We start from the raw sequence: 27,485 nt of genomic DNA on the forward strand, positions 1-27,485 counted from the left end.
TCACTAAGTTGCTGAGACTGGCTTTGAACTTGTGATCCTCCTGCCTCAGCCTTCCAAGCTTCTGGGATCACATGTGTGTGCCACTGTGCCAGACTATTTATGTTTAAAAAACAAAAATAGGTAGAACTTCAAAATGTTTTACCTTGGTTGTCCATTTTTTTTGTTTTGTGTTTTTGTTTTTGGTACTGGGGATTGAACCCAGGGGCACTTCTACCACTAAACTATATCCACAGCTTTTTTATTTTGTGTTTTGAGATAGGATCTCAATGCAGAAGTTGTCTTGATGCAGAAGAAAGAAACTGCCCTTGTTTGCAGTCTTTCTGCCTTAGCCTCCCTAGTTGTTGTGATTATAGGTTTGCACCCCTGTGCTGGACTTGAGCATCTTGAGCATCTTTTTTTGTTTTTAAGCATCTAGGTATAGTGTAGGCACAGTTGAGCTAAGAGTTTAGCTAAGGCAAAGTCGTTAAATAAGTGATTTTAAAGACCCACACCATGGATGTGTAGCTCAATGATAAGGCACTTGCCTAGTGGGTGAGAAGTCTTAGGTTTGATCTCCAGTGCTGCAAAAAGAAAAAAAAAAAAAAACCAAAAAAACCCCAAAAAACAGAATCCTTGTCTTCAAAGACAACTGATTGTTGATGGATTTCTTTTTTAAAAAAATCTTGATCCAGTTGGGTTATGGTACTGCATACTTGTAATTCTAGCAACTTGGGAGGATGAGGCAAGTTTGCAGTCCACCCAGGCAATTTAGTAAGATCCTAACTGAAAATAAAAATTTAAATAGTCTGGGGCTGTAGCTTAGTGGTAGGTAGAGTACCCCTGGGTTAAATCCCCAGTAAAACTCATACACGCAGTATCTGGGTCCCAACTGATAGGGAAATTACTAATTTTGAAAAATGAATTAGCAGTTAGCTGAGTGTGTTGGTGAACCTGTAATTTCAGGTACTGGGGAGACTGAGGCCACTTGGGCAATTTAGTGAGATCCTGTCTGAAAATAAAAATAAAAGAGCTGGGGATGTACCTCAGTGGTAGGACCCTTCTGGGTTCATATCCCCAATACTAGGGGGAGAAAAATCCATTCAAAATATGGATGTTGTGTTTTGGGAGAAAGTTATGAAATCAGCAGCATAACTTTTAAATTCATGAAGTGACTTGGTATTCGTTGTTAATATGTAAGTAGAGAGTACACGCCTATAATCCCAGGGACTCAGAAGACTGATGCTGGAGAACCGCAAGTTCATGATTTTTTGTTTTTTCTTAATTTTTACAACAGGGATTGAATCCAGGGGCACCTAACCACTGAGGGCAAATCCCTAGCCCTTTTTCTTTCTTTCTTCCCTTCTTTTAGTTTTCGAGACAGGATATTGCTGAGTTGCTTAGGGCTTTGCTAAGGTGCTGAGGCTGACTTTGAATTTAGGATCCTTCTGTTTTAGCCTCCTGAGTGACTGGGATTACCGGTGTGCGTCACTGCACCAAGTGAGAATCTCAAGTTCTAGACAAACCTTGGCAATTTAGTAATACCATATATCAAAATAAAATACAAAAAAAGAAGGACTGGGGGTATAGGTCAGTGGTAAAGTGCTTGTGGGTTCAATCCCCAGTATGGGGTGTGGGGGAAGCATTAGTAGATTGAGCCATAGATTTTTCCCTCTGCTGTTGTACTAGGGATTGAATTTAGGGGGTGCTCTACCACTGAGTATATCCCCTAACCCTTTTTAAATTTTATCTTGAGACAGGGTTTTGCTAAATTGTCCAGGATTGCTATTCCCTTGCCTATAATCCCTGAGTTGCTGGGATTATTGGTGTACACCACCATGGCTGGCTTGAGCCATAAATTTAAGCAAGGATATGGCATAACTATGTGCATATCCTGTGGCTGCTATTTTAAAAAATATTTATTTTTATTCTTTTTAGATATACATGATGATAGAGTGTATTTTGACATAGTGTACTTATATGGAGTATAATTTATTCTAACTAGAATCCTATTCTTGTGGTTGTACATGATACGGGGTTACACTCACTGTGTATTCATATACAAGCATAGGAAAGTTATGTCTGATTAATTCTGCTGTCTTTCCTATTCACTGCCCCCCCTTCATTTCCCTTAGTCTAATTCAGTGAACTTTGGTTCTTCCCTTCCCTACTCTTCCTTGTTATGGGTTAGCATCCACTTATCAGAGAAAACATTTGGCCTTTGGTTTTTTGGTATTAGTTTATTTTTATTTCACTTAGCATTATAGTCTCCAGTTCCATCTGTGTACCAACAAATGCCACAATTTTATTCTTTATGGCTGAGTAATATTCCACTGTGTGTATGTACACACACACACACACACACACACACACACCACCCTTTCTTTATCCATTCACCTATTGAAGGGCACCTAGGTTGGTTGCATAGGTTGTCAATTATGAATTGAGCTCCTATAAACATTGACGTGGCTGCGTCACTGTAGTATGCTGATTTTGAGTCCCTTGGGTATAAATCGAGGAGTGGGATAGTTGAGTCAAATAGTGGTTCCATTCCTGGTTTTCTGAGGAATCTCCATACTGCTTTCCAGAGTGGGTGCACCAATTTTCAGTCCCACCAGCAATGTATGAGTGAACCTTTTTCCCCACATCCTTGCCAACATTTATCGTTACTTGTATTCTTGATAATTGCCATTTTGACTGGAATGAGATAGAATCTCAGTATAGTTTTTGATTTGCATTTCTCTAATTCTGTGGCTGCTATTTTGGAAAAATAATTCATTTCTAAAGGCTTTTATCATTATTATATTCTTCTAGAAGGCTCATGTTATGTTAATAATGCATCTGTTGCTAAAGTGAGATAAAGAATAGCTGTTTACTTGTAGCAGAGTTTGTCTTTACAATTTTTAAGTAGTTTGGGAATTAATAAAGTGAATATGTATAATAATAGTCTAACATTTTGAAAAATGTCATCATAATATTTAAAGAATCAAAACATCATAACAGCTGGGCATGGTGGTGCACACCTGTAATCACAGTGGCTCTGGAGGCTGAAGCAGGAGGATCAGGAGTTCAAAGCCAGCCTCAACAATTTAGCAAGGCCCTAACTCAGGGAGACTCAACTGCTAAATAATATATGAAAAAGGGCTGGGGATGTGGTTCAGTGGTTAAGTACCCCTGGATTCACTCCCCTACCAAACCCCCCCCCCAAAACCAAACAACAACAAACCCCCACCACATCATAAAGAATCTCTTTTAATAAAAAAAATTCTTTTTATTTTTTTTTTCAGGGCTGGGGATAGATCCCAGGGCCTTTCCACACCCTAAACAAGTGCTGTAGCACTGAGTTACATCCTTAGCCCTAATTAAACATTTTAAAGAAACCAAATGTCTACCAGGCATAGTGGTGCATGCCTGTAATCCCATTGACTTGAGAGACTGAGGCAGGAGGGTCACAAGTTCAAGACCAACCTCCTCAACTTATTGAAACTTATCTCAAAATAAAAAATAAAAAGGTCCGGGGATGTAGCTCAGTGGTAAAGGACCCCCTGGGTTCAAGCCCTAGTATCAAAAAGCAAACAAATGAAAAACCAAATGTATGGTGCTTCACATCTACAAGGCGTAGCAGAATGTCTTATGTTTAATACTTTCTGTTGTTTGCTTGGGGTTGAACCTAGGGACATGGATTCTGTCACAGATCTACATCCCTAACCCTGCTTAATTAAATATATCTTGTTCATCAGATATTAAAGGGGTCTCTATCTGGGTATTTTTCAGTTGATTCAGATGAGTAATCAATGAGACAGAATCTCTGTTCAGTTGTATCTTATATGTTGCAAGGCATATAGAAGTAGTAAACTAATCACAAAATTATCACAGTTTTTATTTTGGGAGGGTGAGTACTGGGGATTGAACCCAGAGGCACTTTACCACGGAGCTACATTCCCAGTCCTTTTAATTTTTTATTTTGAGATAGGGTCTCTCTGAGTTACTAAGGGTTTTGCTAAGATGCTGAGGCTGACTTTGAATTTGTGATCTATCTTCCTCAGCCTCCTGAATCCCTGGATTAATAGGTGTTGTACCACTGTGCCTGGTTCAGTTTTAAAAACTTTTCAAAACTAGAGAATAATGGATTTTGAGCAAGAGGAGGCATTTAGAGTATTTAGAGAAGACCTTTAGCCTATGGTCTGAATATTTGTCTCTTGCAAACATGTATATTGAAATCCTAACCCCTAAGGTAAGATATCAGGAGGATTGGGTGGTGATTGGGTCGTAAGTGCCTGCCCAAAGAATGGCATTAGTGTCAGTGTGAAACAGTACTAAGAGAGATTTCTTACCCCTTCTACCATGTGAGGTTGGTCACAAGATTGAAGTCAGCCTTCGCAATTTATCGAGACCCTGTCTCCAAAGATAAAAAAGGCTGTTGATGTAGCTCAGGGATAAAGCACCCCCGGGTTTAGTCCTCAGTTAAAAGGAAAAAAAAAAAAGGGGGGGAGCAGTCTCTGAACCAGGAAGAGCACCCTCGCACCCTCAACATGAACCAAATCTACCAGTACCTTGAGCTCTTCCTAACTTCCAGAACCATGAGGAATACCTTTTTGGTTTTAAAGCTATCCAGTCTTTTTTCCCCCCTCTATACTAGGGATTGAACCCTAGGGTGCTTAACCACTGAGCTATAAGAGCTCAGCCTCAACCATTTTTTTATTTTGAGATACGGTCCTTTGAAGTTGCTTAGGGCCTCACTAAATTGCTGAGACTGGCCTTGAATTTTTGATCCTCCTGTTTCAAGTGCCCCCTGCAGCTGGGATTACAGACATGTACCATAGGGCCTGGTAGGCTGGAATTTTTGATCATCCTGGCTCTCGGATTATAGGCATGCAACCCTGTACCTGGTTAAAAGCTTATTTTTTAAGTGTACAGTCTAATTTGTCTTTTGTAAAGATTTAGATTTTGCCAGACTGGTGGCACACACCTGTAATCCCAGTGGCTCGGGATTGCAACTAAGGCAAGAGGATCCCGAGTTCAAAGCCTGCCTCAGCAACTTAGTGAGGCCCTAAGCAACTCAGCAAGACCCTGTCTCTAAATAAAATATATTAAAAAAAAAAAAAATAAAGAGCTGGGAATGTGGCTCAGTGGTTAAGTACCCCTAGGTTCAATCCCTGGTATTAAAAAAGAGAAAAAAGAAAAGATCCAGATTTTCAGAATTTTTATGTTTGGTTAAAGAAGGCTACTTTGTAGCATGATCCAGTCTTAGGCTAAGAAGCAGGCTGGAAATTCAGAAAGTGTTCTAAATATAGCTTTCTAAATATATCATGGCCATTGACCTACATATTCTTTTCTTAGAAATGAGAATTATTCATTTTAGGTTAACTATGAGCAGTAATTAATAAAAATAATTAAAATGTTCCTAAACGCTAAATAGAATTTTGTTTAGTTTTCAGTGTGGGTAGGCCATTTATCTTATGTAGTGCTTTGAAATTAGTTTTTTTTTTTTTTTTTTTGCGGGACGAGAGTGGGCAGTATATGAATTGAACCTAGGGCCTTGAACATGCCCTGGGCAAGCACTCTACAACTGAAGTAAATATTCAGTCCCTTTTTAAAATTTTTATTTTGAGGCAGGGCTTTGCTAAGTTTCCCATACTAGAACTTGGGAACCTCCTGTCTTCGCTGTACTAGTATCTGGGATTACAGATGTATATACCACCATGCTAATTTTTAAGTGCATTTTAAAAATGAAATTGCCTGTGTGTGTGAATATATATGTGTATGTGTATATATACATATTTAAATAATTCTTGGCACATTGAAAACATTGAGGTCTTGGCTGATTCATGATAAGATTATTTAGGTTGAACTGGGTGAGGTGACACATCCCTGTATTCCCAATGGCCCAGAAGTCAGTGGTCAGAGGATTGCAAGTTCAAAGCCAGCCTTAGCAACTTAGCAGAGGACTCTAAGCAACTTAGTGAGACTCTGTCTTTAAAGAAAAAAGGGTTGGGGGTGTTGCTCAGTGGTTAAGTACTCCTGGTTTCAATCACAAAAAAACGTTATTTATGCTGTGTTTGAAATTTACCAGGACAGGAACAGGCTACCAGAAGCTGATACCTTGTAGTGCAACTTGGAATCACGTTTTTTGGTACCACGGATTGAACCCTTGGGTGTTTTGCCACATCCCCAGCTCTTCTTACATTTTTTAATTTGAGATATGGTCTCACTGTGTGGCTTAGGGCCTCACTTAGTTACTGAGATGACTGCATATTGCTTTTGGACTTTATTTTCAGCCAGACTTTCCTTTCATGAGGCAAATTTGGCCCCCAGTAGATCCAAGGTAACAAGTTTCCTCAGCATTTTGCCCCAGATCCTGCAACTCCTCCTTCTGTTCTACTTCCCAAGGTGGTAGTTTTGTTTTTTCAGTGCTAGGAATTGAATCCATGACCTTGCACATGCTATGCAAGTACTCTGTCAGAGATGAGTTCTCATTAAGTTTTTCAGGCTGTCCCGGTACTTTTTTTCCTGCCTTAGCTTCCTGAGTTTCTGGGATTGCAGGCATGGAGCCATGATGCTTAACTTTTTTTTTTTTTAATTAGATATTATTTTATAGAGCAGTTTTAGGTTTATAGAAAAATTAAGGTACAAAACTCGTATTACCTCCTTTCCCCTGCCCACTTTGCCTTTTTATTAATTAATATGTTAAAAAAAATTTTTTTGGTACCAGCGATTGAACCCAGGGATGCTTAACCATCAGCCACTGCTTCAGTCCTTTTTAATTTAATTTTATTTTGAGACAGGGTCTCGCTAAGTTGCTGAGGCTTGTCTTGGACTTGAAATCCCCCTACCTCAGCCTCCAGGGTCCTTTAATTACAGGAGTGAGCACTACATCCCATACCTGACTTTATTGACTTCTTAACATTAACTTGGTACTTTTGTTTTAGTTCATGACCCAATATTGATACATTATTACAGTACATAGTTTACATTAGGGCTTGACTCTTTTTGTGTTCAATAACAGAGATTCTGTGTGGATTAACTGTTAGAGTTTAGATATGAGGTGTCCCCCAAACCTTCGGTGTAAGACAATGCAAGAACATTCAGAGGTGAAATGATTGGGTTATTAGAGTATTATTCTAATTAGTGTATTAATCACCTAATATGAATTAACTGGTTGTAACTGTAGGCAGGTAAGGTGTATGGAGGAGATGGGTCACCCAAAGGGTGTGCCTTTGGGGTTTATATTTTTTCTGTGGTGAGGGAAGTTTTCTGTAGGCTTCCTGATTGTCATGTTCTGAGCTGCTTTCTTCGTCCATATCCTTACCATCATGATGTGCTGCCTTATCTTGGGCCTAGAGCAGTGGAGTTGGCCCTCTATGAACTGAGACCTCAGAAACTGTGAGCACCAAATAAACTTTTCCTCCTCCAGAATTGTTCTTGTCAGGTCCTTTGATTGCCACAACGAAAAAGCTGACTAAAATATTAGCACTGAATAAACAGTTCTGTGAGTTTGGACAGTGCCTAGTGTCAGGTATCAACATCTCCCACCACAGTGGTGCATTTGTTACAGTCTGTGAGCCTACATTGACAAATCTTTGTCTCCCAAAGTCCATAGTTTATATTAGTTCACTCTCAGTATTGTATAGTTTATTGTATAGTCTTGGTATTGTACAGTGTGAAGAGGGCTATCATGACATGTATCTACCATTAAGGTATCATACAGAATAGTTTCTCTGACTTAAAAATGGACTCTTATCTCTTCATTCATTCTTTTCCTGTAACTGCTTGCAACCACAGATCTTTGTTTGACTGTCACTATATATATCTAGTATGGCATATAGTTGAATTTGTATAGTATGTAGCTTAAGATTGGTTTCTTTTAGCAGGGCACATGTCTGTAACTCCAGCTATTTGGCAGGTCGAGGCAGGAGAATTGCAATTAGAGCCAGCCCAAGCAGTTTAGTGAGAACCTGTCTGAAAATTAAAAAAAAAAAAAAAAAAGGGTTGGGATATACATCCATGGTTGGGCAACCCTGGGTTCAATCTCTAATAACTAATACACATATGTGCGTGTGCACACGATTAGTTTCTTTCACTTAGTAATATGAATTTAAGTTTTCTTCATGACTTTGTGACTGGACAACTCATTTCTTATCACTGAATAATGTTCCATTGTTGGGTTATTATTAGTTTATCCATTTACCAACAGAAAGATATCTTGGTTGCCTCCAGTTTTTGACTGTGTATTTTCAACATTTTTGATTGAAAATCACAGTCTTAAAAGAGAAGAATTATTTATAATAGAAACACCTTTTCTTTTGACTGTTATATCAGTAGCAAATATTTATTGAGCAATTCATGGTTGCAGTAAATAATGTTTAGTGGGATGCGCTGCAGAATGGAGTATGGTTAAGAATTTTGACTCTGATACCATTTTGGTTAAAATCCTGATTCTCTCATATTCTGGGAATTTGTACAGATTTCCTCACCTCGAATCTTTGGGTATTTAAAGTTACCTCAAATAGCATTTTGAAATCTTTTCTTGGTTGACTATGAACTTTCTTGTTTGTCTCTTTTTTATTTACAGTTTTTGGGATTGAACCCAGGGCTTCACCCATGCTAGGGAAGCACTCTATCACTGAGATATATCCCCAGTCCTTTTTTGAAATTTATATTTTGACCGGTTCTCTACGTTGCTGAGGCTGGCCTGGAATGCTAACTTAACCTCCTTAGCTTCCAGACTAGCTGGGATTTCAGTTGTATGCCACTTCCCCCAGTTCTTGTTTCTTTGATTTTTCTTACATCTCTCGTTTTGTAATAGAGGTTTAAGATTCTGTAGTTGCACATTAATCATTTCTGTTTGCTTATTTATTGCAGTGCTGGGGATGGAACTCAGAGCCTTATGCATGCTCTAGGCAAACGTTCTGCCACTGAGCCATCCCAGGCCTCACCTTCCTTTTTATTCTTTTCCACTGCTGACTCTCACCTTCATTTTTTTTTAAACTTATTTTTATTGTAAACAAATGGGATACATGTTGTTTCTGTTTGTACATGGAGTAACAGCATACCATTTGCGTAATCATACATTCACATAGGGTAATGAGGTTTGATTCGTTCTGTTATTTTTTCTCCCCTCCCACCCCTCTTTTCCCTCTATACAGTTCCTCCTTCCTCCATTCTTGCCCCCCTCCCACCCTCCCCATTATGCATCATCATCTGCTTATCAGTGAGATCATTTGTCTTTTGGATTTTTGAGATTGGCTTATCTCACTTAGCATGATATTCTCCAATTTCATCCATTTGCCTGTAAATGCCATAATTTTATTATTCTTTATAGCTGAGTAATATTCCATTGTATATATATATACCACTGTTTCTTTATCCATTCATCAATTGAAGGACATCAAGGTTGGTTCCACAGTCTGGCTATTGTGAATTGAGCAGCTATGAACATTGATGTGGCTGTATCTCTGTAGTATGCTGATTTTAAGTCCTTTGGGTATAGGCCAAGGAGTGGGATAGCTGGGTCAAATGGTGGTTCCATTCCAAGTTTTCTAAGGAATCTCCACACTGCTTTCCAGAGTGACTGCACTAATTTGCAGCCCCACCAGCAATGTGTGAGTATACCTTTTTCCCCACATCCTCTCCAACACCTATTGTTGCTTGTGTTCTTGATAATCGCCATTCTAATTGGGGTGAGATGGAATCTTTTTTTTTTTTTTTTTTTTTTTTTTTTTTTTGTGGTACTGGGGATCGAACTCAGGGCCTTGTGCTTGCAAGGCAAGCACTCTACCAGCTGAGCTATCTCCCCAGCCCGAGATGGAATCTTAATGTAGTTTTGATTTGCATTTCTCTTATTACTAAAGATGGTCTCACCTTCATTTTTAAAAGTTAGCTTAGTTAAGGATAAAGGATTTGCACTTTTGTACTTTCTTTTCTTTCTTTTTTTCTTATTTTTCTTGGTATGGGGAATTGAACCAAGGGTGCTTAACCTCCGAGCCCCATCCCCAGGCTCACTGAGGGTCTCACTGAGTTGCTTAGGGCTTCGAACTTGTAATTCTCCTACCTCAGCCTCTGGAACCTTGGAATTACAGGCATGTGCCACTGTGCTCAGTTAGGATTTGCACTTTGACTATGCTGTGCACAACTGTCTGGCCTTCTTTGTTTCTGTTGAAAAGACAGTTATAAAATTTTTGGGGTTCCCATGCAGGTAATGAGTCATTTTTCTCTTCCTGCTTTGTAAGATATTTTTCCCTTGTTTTTGACTTGCAGCCTCCCTTTGGTGGGTGGGTGGGGTCACCCATATTTGAGGATTGAGGCCAGTGCCTTGTGTGTGCTAAGCAAGCACTCTACCACTGAGCTATGCTGCCAGCCCTTTTTAAAAATAATTATTTTTGAAATAGGGTCTCACTAAGTTGCCCAGGCTATCTTCAAACTCTCGATCCTCCCACCTCAGCTTCCTGAGTCCTGGAGTTTCAGATGTGTGCTACCAAGCTCAGCCATATATATATATATTTTTTTTTTTTTTTTTTTTTTTTTTCCTCTCTCTCTTTTTTTGGGGAGGTGGGGCATACCATGGATTGAACTCAGGGCACTCAGGACCACTGAGCCATATCCCAGCCCTATTTTGTATTTTATTTAGAGACAGAGTCTCACTGAGTTGCTTAGCACCTTGCTTTTGCTGAGACTAGCTTTGTACTCTCCATCCTCCTGCCTCAGCCTTCTGAGATGTGGGATTACAGGCATGCGCCACTGGCCAAATGTAGTTTTTAGAGGTAAATTTTTAAAAAAATTATGAGATAATATAATGAGAAATGTCTCTTCTTCATATTCTAAATTTTTTATTTTCCTGCTCTCCACTATTGATTTCCTTTTTCCTTGTAATTTTGTAAAATGCACAGATACACTTACGTTTCCCTCCATTATTACACAAATGGGATATTGTACACACTTCATTTTCCTTAAAAATGAACCTGTGAGCTAGGCATGTTGGCGTGTACCTGTATTAGGCAGTTACTTGGAAGGTAATACAAAAGGATCACTTGAGCCTAAAAATTTGAGAATAGCCTGGACAACTTAGCAAGTCCTGTCTTAAAATAAAAATAAAAAGGACTGAGGATATAGTACAGCGCAGAGATCTTTCCTAGGATGTATGAGGTGCCCTGCATTTGGTACCTACCAGTGGCATAGATTTGAGAATGTCATGGGAGTTGATGAGATAGAACAAAATCCAATTTGAGAATTGCCTGTAGTTAGTATTGGTGATGTTCTTCCTTGTCTTGCATTTCTAGACTACACACCCTCTTTTGCTTTCTTAATATTTGTGTCATCTTCTACATTGTTGTCATAGACTTTTATAATGTGTCAGTTGACTTAGACTGTATTGCCTTTCCCAGAATTCCCTTTCCTGTTTCTAAAAAGGTTGGGCACATACGGATTAGTGTATGAGATTTGGAGGGCAGAAATGAAGCTGCAACGATTTTGTAGTTTATGCATATAGTGCCTGTCTGATGACTCACCTCTTTGTAATGAGCTACCTTCTATGATTGCAGCTCTTCCACCTTCGTCTTCCTTCCTCAGTTTGCCAGCTTCTGGGTCAGGCATGTGTTTTATCTGTTTGACAGGGTCTTAGATTTTCAGGACATCTATATTATCAAGGTGGCAGGGCAATAAAACCCACACAGATTGTAGTGGCACTTGTCTGTAATCTAAGCTGTTATGTGAGTTTGAGGCAAGAGGATCCCAAGTTCAAGGCTGGCCTGGGCAATTGAGCAAGTCCCTGTCTCAGGATTAAAAAAAAAAAAAAAAGCCTGGGGAAAGAGCTCAGTGGTAAAACCACTTGCATAGCATTCATGAGGCCCTGGATTCGACCCCCAGTGCTGCAAAAGAAAAGGAAAGGAGAAAAAAAAAAAAAGGCCCTCTTTTTTTGTGTGCAGTTTGCCAGAGCTAGCACTTTAGTTAAGGAGGGAAATAAAGTAGTCTCAAGTAACTGCCACATGAGTGATATTTTAGTGTCACTTTAGTGATTATAGAGAGGGAAGAGAATAAGTATATTTGGGTGGAGACATTAAGTTTGTTTTTCTGTTGGAGACTCTGAAATAGAAATATCTTGGACTGGGTTGTAACTCAGGGATAGTGCTTGCCTAGCATGCACTATGCCCTGGGTTTAATCCCCAGTGCCACAAAAAAAAGGAAATGCCTAGATTAGGGTTATTTTAGATCTGGTTATGTCTATTCAATAGGAAACACTCAGGGAATACTATTTTACTTTCACAGAATGACTAAATGATTAAAGCAAACACAAGAACAATGCTGATACTCATGAAGATGTGGGGTGCGGAATTTCTCATTGTTGGTAGAAAGACATATATATATATATTTTGGCAGATCTGGGGATAGAACCTAGGACCTTGAATATACTACACAAGTACTTTGCAAATGGAGGGAAGATTTATACAACCATTTTAGAAAAACTTCTACTGAACATTCTATATTGCTCATGGCAACACAAACTGAAAACCAAAATGTCCATCAGAATAAAATGGATAGATAAATTATGGTCTAGTCATACAATGGAATACATTGCAGCAATGAAAATGAATTACTGGGTAAAAGATTGAATGTATATATGAGATGTGATGTTGAGCTAAAGAGGTTTGACACAAAAGAGTATCTGTTATAGCATTCTCTTTAGGTCAAAGTCAGGAATAGGCAAAACTCGTCGATGATGATAAAGTTCAAACAGTGCTTGTTTTGGGGGGTGGGTAATTGTTTTCAGCAGCCTACCCCAAGGACCCTGCTGGAAGCCCTGCTGGTTGCATTTGGCTGTCCTCAAAAGAAATAGACAAAATGATGGAAAAGGAAAAATGAGTTTTATGTAGTTTGATCAAACTGGGGAGAAGCAACTCAATTGCTTTACCTACAGTCCCACAGAAGTGATTACAATTTATGGAAACAAAAGCCAGGTGGTAAACATATGTAGATCCACCTAGGCTGTGCTGAACTGTCTGTGGTGGGGACAATCTCCACTCAGTGTCCTTGGCATCCCCTAGGCCAGTAGGGGCAGCCTTCCAGCCTTTACTCTCAGTATGAGGAAATATGGGATGCAGAAAAAGTTACAAGGAAATTTTCCTTAATTTTAGTCTGTTTAGTCTGTTTTATAATGACTAAACCAGGCATGAGAGATACTTCCGGAGTGTTGGGAATATTCTGTATCTGTATGGTTATTGCATAGATAGTTCATTTTGGAAAAAAAAATACATCAAATTGCACAGTTTTGTAATATGTACTATTCTCTGTGATGATATTTCAAATTAAAAGAAAAATCTGATTGTTCTGATTGATTTAAAGAGCAGCAAACTCAGCCCCTTAAGTTTATTTTTTGATGGTTTGGCACTGCTTTTGAGAGTTTTGGCATAGAGTGTTTTGGGGGGAGGTTGTGGGTAAAGAATTTAAATGTTGAAAATAAGGATGGACTTACATGAAAGGTTATTTGTAGAGTTTTTCTTACATATATCTCCCCCCTCCCCTTACTAGGGATTGAACCCAGGGTTACTCCACCACTGAACTACATACCCAGTCCTTTTTATTTTTTGAGACAGGGTCTTGCTAAATTGTTGAGGCTGACCTTGAACTTGTGATCCTCCTGCCTCAGCCTCTGGAGTAACAGATTGTAGGTATGTGCTGTTGTGCCTGGCTTCTTGTGCTCTTTTTGTGTTCTGTATATTTTGGTTATAAATGTAGACAGAATTATTAGTATTGAGTTTAAATAAAATGAAAGACTGCAGTAATTTTGGCAAAAACAATCATAAGTTTACTCAGAACACATTCTTTAAGGGGGGATTGGTATAAACCATATCACTTGGTATTTGAAGTTAGAGTAGATAAAACAGAAGGTGTGTTGTATGGACAAGTCCTGCATTGAAAAGGCATAGACAGGATCAATTTTTTTTTTTTTTTTAAGTGTAAATTTCTGTGACAAACTTTGGTGATGGCACACATCTGTAATCCCAGGGACTCAGGAGACTAAAGCAGGAGTATTGCAAGTTTGAGGCCAGCGTTGCCAATTTAGTGAGGCGTGAGGCCTTAAGCAATTTGGTGAGACCCTGTCTCAAAATAAAATATATCAAGGCTAAAAGGACTGGAGTTTCAGTGGTAGAACACCCCTGAGTTCTTTCTCTAGTATGACAGGAAAAATATAGCTTCTTGAGTAGTGGGCAAAAACATTCTTATTTTGTCAGTAGAAAATTGGCTCTTTTTAAAGCTTTTTTTCCCCCCTGTCTAAATAGAATGCCATATTTAGTTTTGTGCAAAAGAGCAAAGCTGGAATTCCTGAATCTGTCTAATGCTGTAACTTAAACATATGGAGGAGCAGTAGTTAATTGGTTCAGGTAGATCTTGTTTGAGACAGTAGCTGCTTTTATTTCTTACAGTTCTAAAGTAATGATATATAGTTTCAAGAGGGCTAGCAATTAGAATGCCCTGTTTTATGACTGGAGCAAAATTTTGCCTAAGAAACCATATTGTTTGTTTATCGTAATGCTGGGGATAGAACCCAGGGCCTTGTGCATGTGAGGCAGATACTCTACCACTGAGATGCATTCATATCATTTAATGGTCTGTGCTTGTGTCAGCTTGTGGTTTAAACGGAAAAGTCCCTGTGGCAACAGTCAACTTGTAACACCAAATGATTTCAGTTTGCATTTTGTCACCAGAAAGAACAATAATACAGTTTAGTTTTCTCATTTATTTTAATGGAACTCTCATGTCATTCTTATGAAGGATGGTTAATGATAGTTGTTCATAAGGGTGTAAAATTGACAGGTATAAAAGGCAAGTCTTTTTTATGTTGAAGACTTAATGATTTTATACACTGCTATGTCAAAATCCCCAGGAAGGTTTCCTGTAGTAGTTGGTCTTGGGTAGGACTCCATTAATCATGGTCCTTTCTCACAATTCTAAGTCTACAGGAAGCTGTTAAGCATTGAAGAAGAGCATTTAGAGAAGGAAGGCTTCTCTGTGTTTTATGGATGTCTTTATATCTTTTTTTCCTCCAAACATAATTGTCTACCACCTTATACTTGAGAGCAACTGGTTCACATTTTTTTTTTTTTTTTTTTTTTTGTGGGCTTGGGGTTGTGGGGAAGGTACCAGGGATTGAACCCAGGGGCACTAACCACTGAGCCACATTCCCAGCCCTTTTCGTATTTTATTTATAGATAGGGTCTTGCTGAGTTGCTTAGGGCCTCACTAAATTGCTGAGGCTGGCTTTGAACTCATGATTCTCCTGCCTTAGCCTCCCAAGCTGCTGGGATTATAGGCATGCACCACCATGCCCAGCTTGCCATCTCTTTTCAGTGATATGTACTTAACTGTATGCTTCTAAAACATTGAGAGCACAACTTTCTAATGTTAATGTCTGTTAAAATTTATTTTTTTTGAAGGTTGTTAAAATTTCTTATTCTATGCTTTCTCACTAGACATTTTCTGCTATCTTGTATTGATGGTGTACAAATCTGTATTTCTTTATTTTTGCACTGTGCTGCTATTCAAGCTCTGTACCATTGAACTCTATCCCTAGCTCCATTTGGTTTTCCTTGAGACTTGTATTCTTGTGAGCTAATATCCAATTCAAATTCAAGGTGATTATTCCTCCACCACCAGACTTTTTACGTCTTCTGTAGGCTATTCATAATCACCCAGGGAATGGTCTTCAGTCCCATTTTTTTCTCATTGAAAAAACTATCTGTTATGAAGTCGTGTGTGTGTGTGTGTGTGTGTGTGTGTGTGTGTGTGTGTGTGTGTGTTGGGTTCTTTTTTTTTTTTTGGGGGTGCTGGGGATCGAACCCAGGGCCTTGTGCTTACAAGGCAAGTACTCTACCAACTGTGCTATCTCCCCAGCCCCTGTTGGGTTCTTTTTTATTCTTTTTGAAGCCTTGCTTTAACTGGGGATTGAACTCAGGGGCTTTTTATCACTGAATTACATCCCTAGCCCTTTTTGTTTTTTGAGACAGTGTCTCACTAAGTTGCTTATGACCTAAGTTGCTGAGGCTGGCCTTGAACTTGTAGTCCTCCTGCCTTTGGCCTCCATAGTCACTGGCATTACAGGCATGCATTGCCATACCTGGCAGTCTTCTCTGTCTTAAATCTCTCTCAAACCTGTCTTTACTGATATTGTTGTGATTCCATTTATGAATAATATGTCAATTCATTTATTAGACATTAAACACAAACAGAATCACTGTTTTACTGGGGATACTTAAAACATCTTTGTTTAAGGTACTCACAGTTTAGTATAAGAGATATCCTTTCAAAAATACAAGTATGGGGCTGGGGAGATAGCTCAGTTGGTAGAGTGCTCACCTCACAAGCACTAAGGCCCTGAGTTCAATCCCAGCACTGCAAAAAAAAAAAAAAAAACAAGTATGTATATGTATTCAGGGAGCATTTAGTAAGTGACGTGAAGACTGGAGTGTCCATTTACTTGAAAAATAGCTATTTCTTACATGGTTATGAGTTTAGAGAATAGTGGGAGATATTGTTACTGAAATCAGATATCTGTATTGCTTATCACTTGAAGTCATGAAAATTTGGGAGACAGGAGTTGGTGGAAAGGAATCAGGTTATTCAAAGCTGCTCTGAAAAAGAAAGAAGGACTATCTCTTTAGAGTTCTAACTTGGGAGTGGAGAGGATGGAGGGGTGAGAGAGGCTTTTATGGGAGGGAAAGGAGGTACAGTCAGGCTACAGACTGACTGGGTTCTTCATCAACCGTGGCATAAGTCTTGTCCAGAAGGTCTGGAATCAGCTTCTTCATTTTCTTTTCAGACAGACACATTATTCTGTAAGTTAATTCATATTCCCCTCAAATCCCCTCCCCCATGCTTTTGTTTCCAATACTGGGATTTGAACCCAGAGCCTCCCACATGGTGGTCAAGTGCTTTACCAATAAGTGGCCATATTTATTTATTCTTTGTTTGTTTGCATTCGTTCGTTTGTTTGTTCATTCGTTCATTCAGAGATGTCTTGCTGAGTTGCTCTGGCTAGCCTTCTTGAGTGGCTTGGATTGCACATGTGGGCCATTGCACCTTGTCTCATATTTTTGTTGTTGTTCCTGTATACCTCCTTTTCTGCCTCTTTTGGTGACTTTTTTTTTTAATACTAGGAATTGCACCCATGGGTGCTTAACCACTGAGCCACATCCCCAGCTCGTTTTATTTTGCAACAGGGTCTTGCTAAGTTACTGAAGCTGGCTTTGAACTTAGGATCCTCCTGCCTCAGCCTCCTGAGCTGCTGGGATTACAAGTGTGTGCTACTGTGCCCAGCTTGGGGGCTTGTTTTTTAATCTTTAAAAAAAAAATTTTTTTAAAGCTATTAGTGACTATATCTGTATCTTTATCACATTCTTTTACAAATTAATATTTCATTCCAGTAAAGTATGAAAGCATTTCTCCAGTATAATGCCATCTGCTCCCCATTTTTTTGTGCTGTATTTCATATATTTTACATTATGTATGTTTTATTTAAAATTTTTTTTTTTTGGTACTAGGGATTGAACCCAGAGGTGCTTTACCACTGATCTACATTCCCAGTCAGATAGATAGATGTGTGTGTGTGTGTGTACATGTGTGTGTATTTAGGGCCTCACAAAGTTGCTGAAGCTCACTTTGAACTTGCACTCCTTCTGTCTCAGCCTACTGAGTCACTGGGATTACAGGTGTGTCCCTGTGCCTGGCACATTATGTATATTTTAAAGCTAATAATACAGCATTGTAACTGTTGCTTTAATCTTACATATTTAAAAGAAAACAGGAGAATAAATAAATTATTTATAGACTTTTCTTTTTTGTTTTTTTGAATAGTTGGAATTGAACCCAAGAGTGCCTTACAGGAGCTGCAACTCTGACTTTTTATTGTTTGAAACTGAGTCTTGCTTATTTGCGTAGGGCCTTGCTAGGTTGCTTAGGTTGGCCCTGAACTTTGAATCCTCTTGCCTGAACCTCCCAAGTCACTGGGATTACAGGTGTGCACCTGGCTTATAGAATCTTAGGTTAACTACGTATTTAACAATTTTGTTGTCACTGTTTGTTTTTGTGAGTTCACATCAGAGTGTGATGTCACTTTCTTTCAGCCTAAAGCTTTCTTTTTGTATTTTTAAAATTATTTGTTTTTTCGTACAGGAGACTGAATCCAAGGACACTTTACCACCAGCTACATCCTCAGTCCTTTTTATTTAGTTTTTTGAGACAGGGTCTTGGTAAGTTGCTGAGGCTAGCCTCAAATTTGTGATCTTTCTGCCTCAGCCTCCTGAGTCTCTGGGATCACAGGCTGTTTTTGCTGTTTTCTTGTGTGTGTGTATGTGTGTGTGTGTGTGTTTATTTTTTTATTTATTGGTTTTTATTAAAATTTTTATTTTTACAGACTGCATTTTGATTCATTGTACAGAAATGGGGTACAACTTTTCATTTCTATGGTTGTATACAATGTAGATTCACACCATTCTCATAATCATACTTATACATAGGGTAATACTGTCTGTTTCATTCTATTTTTCTGTGCTCCCCCCCATTTTCCTCTACACCATCCAAAGTTCCTTCATTCTTCTCTTCCCCCTGCCACCCCCCATCGTTATATGTCGTCATGCACTTATCAGAGAAAACATTCAGCCTTTGGTTTTGCTTGGCCTGTTTCACTTAGCATGATATTTTCCAACTTCATCCATTTACCAGCAAATGCCATAATTTTATTTTTCTTTATGACTGAGTAATATTCCATTGGACTGCTTTCATTTTGAAAGAATAGCTTTGTTAAATATGAAGTTTTTGGTTAACGGTTTTCTCCCTTAGCACATTAAAGAAGTTTTTCTGACCTCCAGTGTTTCAGATGAGAAATCAAACTGAATTTTTTTTGTGTGTGTGTGTCTGTAGGATGAATTACTTTTGTTGCTTTCAAATATTTGTATTTCATTTGTCCATGATGTGACTGTATGGACCTCTGTGTGTTTATCCTGCTTGAAAATTTCATGAGCTTCTTTGATTAATTAACGTTTTTCATCAAATTTGGACTACTACTGCTATTTTTTTTTTCATACTGGGGATTGAACCCAGGTCCTCACATTGTTAGGTAAGTGCTCTTAGCACTGAGTACATCTGCAGTCCTTTTTTTTTTTTTTGCAGTGCTGGGGATTGAACCCAGGGCCTTGTGCTTGCAATGCAAGCACTGTACCAACTGAGCTATATCCCCAGCCCTGCAGTCCTTTTTAATTTTAGTTTGAGATTGGGGGTCTCACTAAAATGTCTGGGCTGGCCTTGAATTTGTGATCCTCCTGCCTCTGCATCTTAAGTACCCAGGATTTCAGGTGTTTGCCTTCACAGTGGCTGTATGATTGTATTTCTGATGTTGTCTCATTAATCTCTGAAGCTCTGTTCGTTTCTTTTTCTAAATCTTTTTCTCTCTCTTCTTCAGATGGGACATCAAGTTCATTGGTTATTCTGCTGCTTGAACTTACTGTTCCAGTGAAATATTTTGTGTTTCAATGTCCACAATATCTGTCTGTTTTGTTGTGGGGATTGACTCCAGGGGTGCTTTATCACTGATTTACATTCCCAGCTCTTTTTATTTTTTAGTTCCCCAGATTGGCCTCTTGTCTCAGCCTCCTGAGTTGCTGGGATTATAGGCATGAACCACTACTGCACCACTGTGCCATAATTTCTGTCCTTTATTAAGATTCTGATTGATTCATTATTGTCCTACTTTCCTCTACGTTTTTTTTTTTCCCAGATTTGTAAAGAAGCAAAGTTTATTAGAACAAAAGGCCACAAAACATGGAGATTGACGGGGGAGAAAGTACACTAAATTAATGTCCTTTGATCACTTATGGAATGCATTTTTCTATTCCATTACATGGAAGTGTAAAGATTTTGACCATTAGTCCTCTCCACCATCTTCACTTTCAAAGAGAATACAAGGGATCAGATTGTCCCAAGCAGGCCTCAGAGTTGGGCTGGAGTGTTGGTTTGTGGTGGACGCACTTTATCTTCCTGTGTCTCTTGAGCTGAGACTTCTGCCTAAAGCTTTGTCCACAGGCCTTGCACACATAAGGCTTCTCCCCTTTGTGTGCCATCTGATGTGAGGTGAGGTGTGACTTCTGGATAAAGCCTTGGCCGCACTCTCTGCACACACAAGACTTCTCTTCTGAATGTACCCGCTTATGTGTGATTAAAGCTGACTTATTGCTAAAGCCTAGTCCACACTGCCTGCACATGTAAGGTTTATCCCTCGAATGCTTCCTCTTGTGCCTGATGAGCCCTGCCTGGTGGCTGAAGCCTCGCCCACACTCCCGGCACACATACGGTCTTTCCCCTGAGTGTGTTCTCTGGTGTGCAATGAGGTTTGACTTCTGGCTAAAGCCTCGTCCACACTCCTCACACACCATAGGCTTTTCCCCTGAGTGTGTCCTCTGGTGTCTGATGAGATTTGATTGCTGGCTGAAACCTCGACCACAATCCTTGCACACGATTGGCTTCTCTCCTGAGTCAATGTTCTGATGTCTGTTGAGGTGTGACTTCAGACTAAAGCCCCGCCCACACACCCCACACACATACGGCTTCTCCCCTGTGTGCGTCCTTCTGTGAGAGATGAGGGTTGAATTCTGGCTAAAGCTGTGCCCACATACTCCACACACATAAGGCTTCTCCTTTGAATGTGTCCTCTGGTGGTTGACAAGGGTTGTCCTCTGCCTGAAGCATCGCCCACATTCCTTACAGGCATAAGGCTTCTCCCCCGAGTGTGTCCTCTGGTGGGAGATGAGGTTTGACCTATCACTGAAGCTGAGGCCACAGTCACTGCACACGATGGTCTTCTCCTCTAAGTGCGTCCTCTGGTGTCTAACCACAGCTGACTTCTGGCTAAAGCCTTTGCCACACTCCCGGCACACATAAGGCTTCTCCCCTGAGTGTGTCCTCTGGTGTATGATGAGGTTTGACTTCTGACTAAAGCCTCGCCCACACTCACTGCACATGTAAGGTTTCTCGCCTGAGTGTGTCCTCTCGTGATTCCTCTACGTTTTTAAACATATTTTCCTTCTGCTCTGTTGGCTTGTTTTTTTTTTTTTCCTGTGCTAGGGATTGATTCCAGGACCTATGTGCTAGGCAAGCACTCTGTCACTGAGTTCTTTCGTTTTCTTCTTTGAACATATTTTTAAAAGTTTTGAATTCTTTGCTCAGTCTAACACTTGAGGACACTCATGTTTTCCAGTTACAACTTTTTTCTTCTATGAGCAGGTCACCGTTTCCTGTTTCTTTGGAAGTTTTCATTTTTTATCATTAAAAAGGGGGCATTTAGATAAAGTATTGTAACCATTCTGAATTTTGATATTTTTCCCTTTGAAAGCGTTATTGCCATTTCTTCCCCTGAGATCACTAGGACAAATCTGTGAAATATTTCTACTGCAGTGTATATTTACTTGTTTTCTCTGCCCCGTTAATATATTTTCCCCCCTTCCTTTCTTCTTTTTAATCCTAAACTTTACTCTTTAGAGGTTTCTTCTCTAATTTTTTACAAAGTTCACTAGATTTTCAGAGCATCGAAATGGTTTGTGAATTTTAACTTGCTTTATGATAGTATTTTGGGGAGTTTTGCTGACCTTAGTACTTGCCCTTAGAATTCCTGCTCTTCCAATACTTGTGCATGTGGGGAGATGGTGGTGATGGTGGTGGTGGTGGTGGTGGTGGTGGTATATAGGGTATTGAATCCAAGGGCATCTTACCACAGAGCTACATTCCCAGCCCTTTTTGTTTTTTATGTTGAGACAGGATCTTGCTAGGTTGCCCAGACTGGCCTTGAACTTGAGATTCTCTTGCCTCATACTCCTGAGTTGCTGGGATTACTGGCAGTTTGCTGGAATTACAGGTGGGCACAACCACTTCCTGTTCTCCTAATACTTTTAAAACTCTATATTCATGATCTATCACAATTTCTCCACTTACGGGTAGCCACTATTCTGACTGACATTTGGGTACCGCCTCCCACCCCCATGGTACTAGGGATTGAATCCAAGAGCATTCTACCATAGAGCTACATTACCAGCTCTTCATTTTTTATTTTGAGACACTGTGTCAATAAGCTGGGAAGACTGGCTGGCCTGGAATGTGTGATCTTCTTGCCTCATGTTCCTCTTTACCCACCCCAGAAGCTGATGCTCCAGGCCTATGCTTAACCCACTGGCTTACCATTGTTTTTGAAATTCATCCATTTTGATTAATTGTTCTTCATTTGTTTCCCCTTTTTCATTCTTCTTCATTGTAGTAATGTACCATAGTTTTTCTTCTTTTTTAGTACATGTTTACTTTTGTTTATGACAAAACAAAGATGCTATATGAACATTATTTTACTTGTATGAGTTTCTTTTTTAGTACATGTTTACTTTTGTTTATGACAAAACAAAGATGCTATATGAACATTATTTTACTTGTATGAGTTTCTTTTTTAGTACATGTTTACTTTTGTTTATGACAAAACAAAGATGCTATATGAACATTATTTTACTTGCATGAGTTTCTTTTTTTTTTTTTTTTTTTGGTGGTGCTGGGGATTGAACCCAGGGCCTTGTGCTTAGGAGGCGAGTACTCTACCAACTAACTGAGCTATCTCCCCAGCCCTTGTATGAGTTTCTTTAGACAGTGTTTTCAAAGGTTAAGTTGCCACCTATTGGTTGTGAAATCAACTTACTGAGTCATGATCTGAGTGTATTACACATGTAAAGGTATGTTTTTGTTTCATTAATATCACCAGAAGCCCCACACTTTTAAGATACCCCCTTTTTCATGTACTGTAATCTCTAGAGAAAGCATTACACTGTCCCTATTGTATCTTTCTTTCTTTCTCTGATGCCCTTTCATGTTGCCCAGTGAAGTTCATCATCTGCAAAATCATCAATACTATATTTTCAACTTGTTCTCAACTTTGCTTTTACCTTCTTACGCTACTAACAGTGACCTAATTTCCCCTTGAGAACATCACTTAACTTGCTAGTGGTGATTTGTGTTTTTTTTTCTCCTGCAGTCTTCATCTCCTCTGGCCTGGAGGGGAGGGGTAAATGGTTTTCTTGTTTTTCATTGCCATTTATTTCCTCCCTTCCCTTCCCTTCCCTCCCCTCCCCTCCCCTCCCCTCCCCTCCCCTCCCCTCCCCTCGTTTTTCATTGCCATTTATTTCTTCCCTTCCCTTCCCTTCCCCTCCCCTCCCTTCTCTTCCCTTCCCCTCCCTTCTCTCCCCTTTCTTTTCTTTTCCTTTCCTTGCTTCCTTTCTTTCTCTGTCCTCCTCCTCTTCCTTTTCTTTCTTTCCTGTACTGGGGCTTGAACCCAGGGCAGTTTATCACTGAGCAACATCCCCAATCATTTTTTATTTTTGAGTGAGTTCTCACTAAGTTGCTGAGTCTGGCCTTGAACTTGCAGTCCTCCTTTAGCCTTCCCAGTCCCTGGGATGACAGGTGTGTACCATTGCGCCCAGCTCCTCCTTGATATTTTCTGATTATTTTTCTTTTGCTCTTTAAAAACTCTATTTTGAATCAGTTTGTATCATCCATTTGCCTTGTTTTTACTGTGATCTATTGATCACTGGTCTCCATCCATGTATTACCTGATTTCTGTTACTTGCTTATTATCATCTTGCCCTTTTTTAATCTTATATTAATTCATGGTAATTTTAGTACACATACAGATAATCCTTCTGACACTTCCCATGCAGTTCTGTGAACAGCTCTCCTGCAATAATGATGTTTGCCCTACTACCTCAGCCACCTACTTCATGGTCATAGTTTAGCCAGTGCTTCTTGAAGTATCCATTGTAAAGGACCAGTATATTTTTCTTTCCAACCCACCCTGGATTAATTCTTTTGTAAAATATAGTAAAAATCAGTTATTAGGAAATTGAAATTCTGTTCAGTTGTCACAGCCATATCAAATTGCTGTTAAATTACTAAACAATTATTCTCAATTTCTGTACTACTTTCATTGCAGATGGACATTCACAGATAAAATTCTATGTAGTGTTGTTTTAGATCCTACTGATCCTGTTGATTACCAATAACTGTAATCCTTCCCTAATCCTAGTTTGATTCACTCTTGAGTTCTATCTTTGTAGCTCATTCTCTGTAATACCCTAATTCTAGCTTTCTTTGACTTCACTGGGGTGTTCATTTCGTTGGTTCTACCACTTTGTTACTAGCCTGTACTTAACTGATGTGATATTAAATCATTTTCTTGCTGCACATACTCTTTCTTCTTTTTTGCTTTGTTCTACTTGCTTGATAAAAACTACAGTTCTGCTTAAGTCGAAATTCTGCCACCTCTGAACTTGGTTTTTATACAGCTGGAATTGAGAAAAACACATCTACTTGTATTAGTCTTTAAGTTCATGCTACAACTTTTAGAGTGAGCCTTTACTATTGCCTTAAAATCATTTACTATACTTTGCCTAGTTTATTCACTTTCCCACTACTGTTTCATACCTGGTTCTCTGATTAACCTTCATGCACCTGTGTTAGTTAGCTTTGTACCACTAGAATGAAATACCTGGTTGCAGACTACTTAGGAAGAAAAGATGTTTATTTAACTCACAGTTTGGAGTCTGAAAGTCCAAATGGCCTAACACAGACTCAGTCAGAGCTGTTCTTTGACTGTATTTCCTCGTGATATGGATAGCAGTGGTGGTAGAAAGCTAGCTAGTAAGAGTCAAGAGCTGGGTGGGACCAAATTCAGGCTTCTATAACAATCTTCTCTTGAGAACTACCAGAGTCCCAGAGAACTGCTTTCTGAGTGCTCACTCTCCGTGAACTGAGGACCTACCCCAGTCTCTCTACTCATAGCACTATCCTGGGACCAAATCTTAAATCGAGTTGGACCCTTAGGGAACTCTCAGACCATAATTAGACTGTAGCCCCACCTCCTCCATTTTCATCCTTAACTAATAATCTTGCTTTCTACTTTCATGGGAAATTTATAGTCCAGAGAAAATTTCTAGGGATTTCTATTTTGTTTATCATTAGGCAGTGAAAGATTAGATTAGGTTTCTGTTGGCTTGATAATAGGTTTTGCCTTAAGGCCTGCTTTGCTTGTTGAGTACAGAGGTAAATAAACTGGGGCAGGGGTTGAGTATACAGTTTTTTCCCTTAAAATTAATATATGTTCTTATAATTGGGTGATGGACAGTATAAAATTGTACCAGATGCTGTGAAGGAACATAAGGTGGGTAATATGCATATAGTAGGGGCAATAGTCTCTACTGTTCTGATTTCTGTGAAAAGTAACCACCAAGAGAGCAAACACAAAATGAGTGCAGAAGGCCAGAGATCTGAAAAAATAGTTTCTGTGACATTCTTATAGCTGGAGAAAGCTAGGGTGTGATGCCCCAGAGAAAACTGGAGAGGTGAGCAGGGGAAGCAATCACATTTCCCCCTTAAATTTATGTTAATGGTTCCTGTATAGTTTGAAAACTGAGTATTGTGAATTGTTCTTTTTGACTCTATATTAATTAATCTACTCAGCAGTTTTATTCTGTCAGATGTTGTGATTTGTCCCCTCCCCCCCTTTTTTCCTCTCCTCTCTGAGCCTTTCCCCTTTCCCCTCTCTTTTTCCCTCTCCAGTGTTGAAGATGGAACCAGGACCTTGTGCATGGTAGGCAGGTGTTCTTCCACTGAGATACATCAGGTTTCCTTTTTCATGTTTTACAAACCCCCCACGCCTGCTTTTTTTCAATTAGCCACTTTAAAAATCACTATATAATCACTATATAATTAGCTGCTTAAAAAAAAATGTATATTTGAACAGAGGATCTTGCTAAGTGGCTAAAGTTGACTTGAATTTGGCTCCTTCTGTTTCAGCTTTTCTGAGTAACTGGAGTTATAGGTGGGCACATGTTCTACTCAGCTAATAGATATATTTTTTGGTACTGGGTGTTGAACCGAAGGATGTTCTACCACTGACCTATACCCCCAGTTTCCCCCACATTCCTCTTTAAAATTTTGAGGTAGGATCTTATTGAGTTGTAGAGGCTGGCCTTGAATGCGTGATCCTCCTGCATCACTGTCCTGGCGATGTGGCTCAGTAGTAGAAACTTCACTTAGCACAGGGCCACAAATTAGATCCCTGTACCATACACACAGGTGCACGCGCACACACACACACACACACACACACACAAAAATGCTTGGGTTGCCTTTAACTTCCTCTCTTGGTCATTTCTCCTTCATCCAAATCTTATAGGCATTTATTTATTTACTCATTTATTTTGTGGTGTTGGGGATTGAACCCAGGGCTTCCTGCATGCGAGGCAAGCACTTTCCCACTGAACCACATTCCCATCTCCTTCTAGGACATTTAAAAATATCTTCTTATATAAAGATGTAATTCCTTGTGAAAGTATTGTCCTGCCTGTCTTATGAGAACAGATTCACAGGTAGGACCAAGATAGAAGGCGCATAGAGAGGGACAGAATATTACATCATTACTTTCTTTGAGAAATAACTGACAGAGGTTCTATCTAGGGTGATAAGAGTAGACATTTGATACTAGTGGACAGGCTAGAAAGCTATTTAGGATTAGTCAACTTGAAGCGAACATTAGAAACCCTTTCAAAATGGAGTTTATTTGAGGGTAGTAGGAAATTATATTCTGGATATATGTGCTGTGGAGGACCATAGGTACATCCAAGGGGGTGGTGGCAAAGAGGAAACTTTTAAAGACAGAAACAAGAAGTTTATGTAAACTGTTTTGAAACAGAGACCACTGGTTATAGACTTTCATTGTAGGAGTTGACATTAGCTCATTGGTAGAAACAGTATTGTCATGGAAGTATCCTTGTGAAAGGGCCTTATCTGGAATACTTTGATTTTTGGGAATTCTTTGCATTATTCCCATCATAAGCACATATGAAAGAGGGGTCTTCCTTTATGTCCCCACATAAGGGACTCCATTTTGATATTGATAACTGTCACATTTCCCCTTTTGATGAAGAAATTTCTCTGAAAGGATTTGCTGATCAACCATTCTGAAATTAGGTTTGATTGTTTTTGGGCCTGTCCTAGTTGTTCTTATCTTCCATTGGAGGCTAATGGCTAGCCATTAGGAGTTAATTTTAAAACACTGTCACCACATTAGAATAGGAGACTTCAGAAAGAGAAGCTCTCAGGCTAGTCTGCCTGGATTTTACTGTTAAGTTTAGTTTTATCTGTTCTACTATCATTGTCATTTGGCTATCATTATAAAGTGTTTGGCCATCACTCTTCTGTTAGTAGTTGTACTTCTTCAGAAGTTTGACAGGCAGCCAGGTACCATGGACAATGGTAGAGCACTTGCTCTGGCAATGTACCAGGCAGACCTTGAGTTCAGTCCCCAGTACCACAAACAAACAAATAAAAACAACAAAACAAAAGAATAAAAAAAAGATCAAGGGAGACTGAGACTAGTAGCTATGTGCCTTGTTCTTTTATTTTGTCTATTTGGGTCTTATCTGGCCTAAAGGAGTGATCCT

The 27,485-nt window shown here is 39.3% G+C and overlaps 2 protein-coding genes across 6 annotated transcripts in view; one reads left to right on the forward strand and one right to left on the reverse strand.

The window, feature by feature from the left end:
• Positions 1-27,485, forward strand: part of Ark2n (arkadia (RNF111) N-terminal like PKA signaling regulator 2N) — an 85,235-nt gene that overhangs the window by 13,577 nt on the left and 44,173 nt on the right. Inside the window, exon 1 of one of the 5 annotated variants that reach the window (XM_047526336.1) lies at positions 21,812-21,868. The exons of the other annotated variants lie outside the window; for them this stretch is intronic. The gene's annotated coding sequence lies outside the window, so the exon portion shown is untranslated. Of the gene's footprint in view, positions 1-21,811; positions 21,869-27,485 lie in introns of those variants that run through there. 5 annotated transcript variants of the gene reach the window in all.
• Positions 19,749-21,994, reverse strand: LOC124965378 (zinc finger protein 133-like). Its single transcript, XM_047526226.1, has 2 exons — positions 21,989-21,994; positions 19,749-21,017 (listed from the first exon to the last, which is right to left on the reverse strand). Exons 1-2 carry the CDS (start codon positions 21,992-21,994, stop codon positions 19,911-19,913), a joined length of 1,113 nt encoding a protein of 370 aa, XP_047382182.1. The 3' UTR covers positions 19,749-19,910.

Source organism: Sciurus carolinensis, chromosome 15 (assembly GCF_902686445.1).
Source record: "Sciurus carolinensis chromosome 15, mSciCar1.2, whole genome shotgun sequence".
NCBI lineage: Eukaryota > Metazoa > Chordata > Mammalia > Rodentia > Sciuridae > Sciurus > Sciurus carolinensis.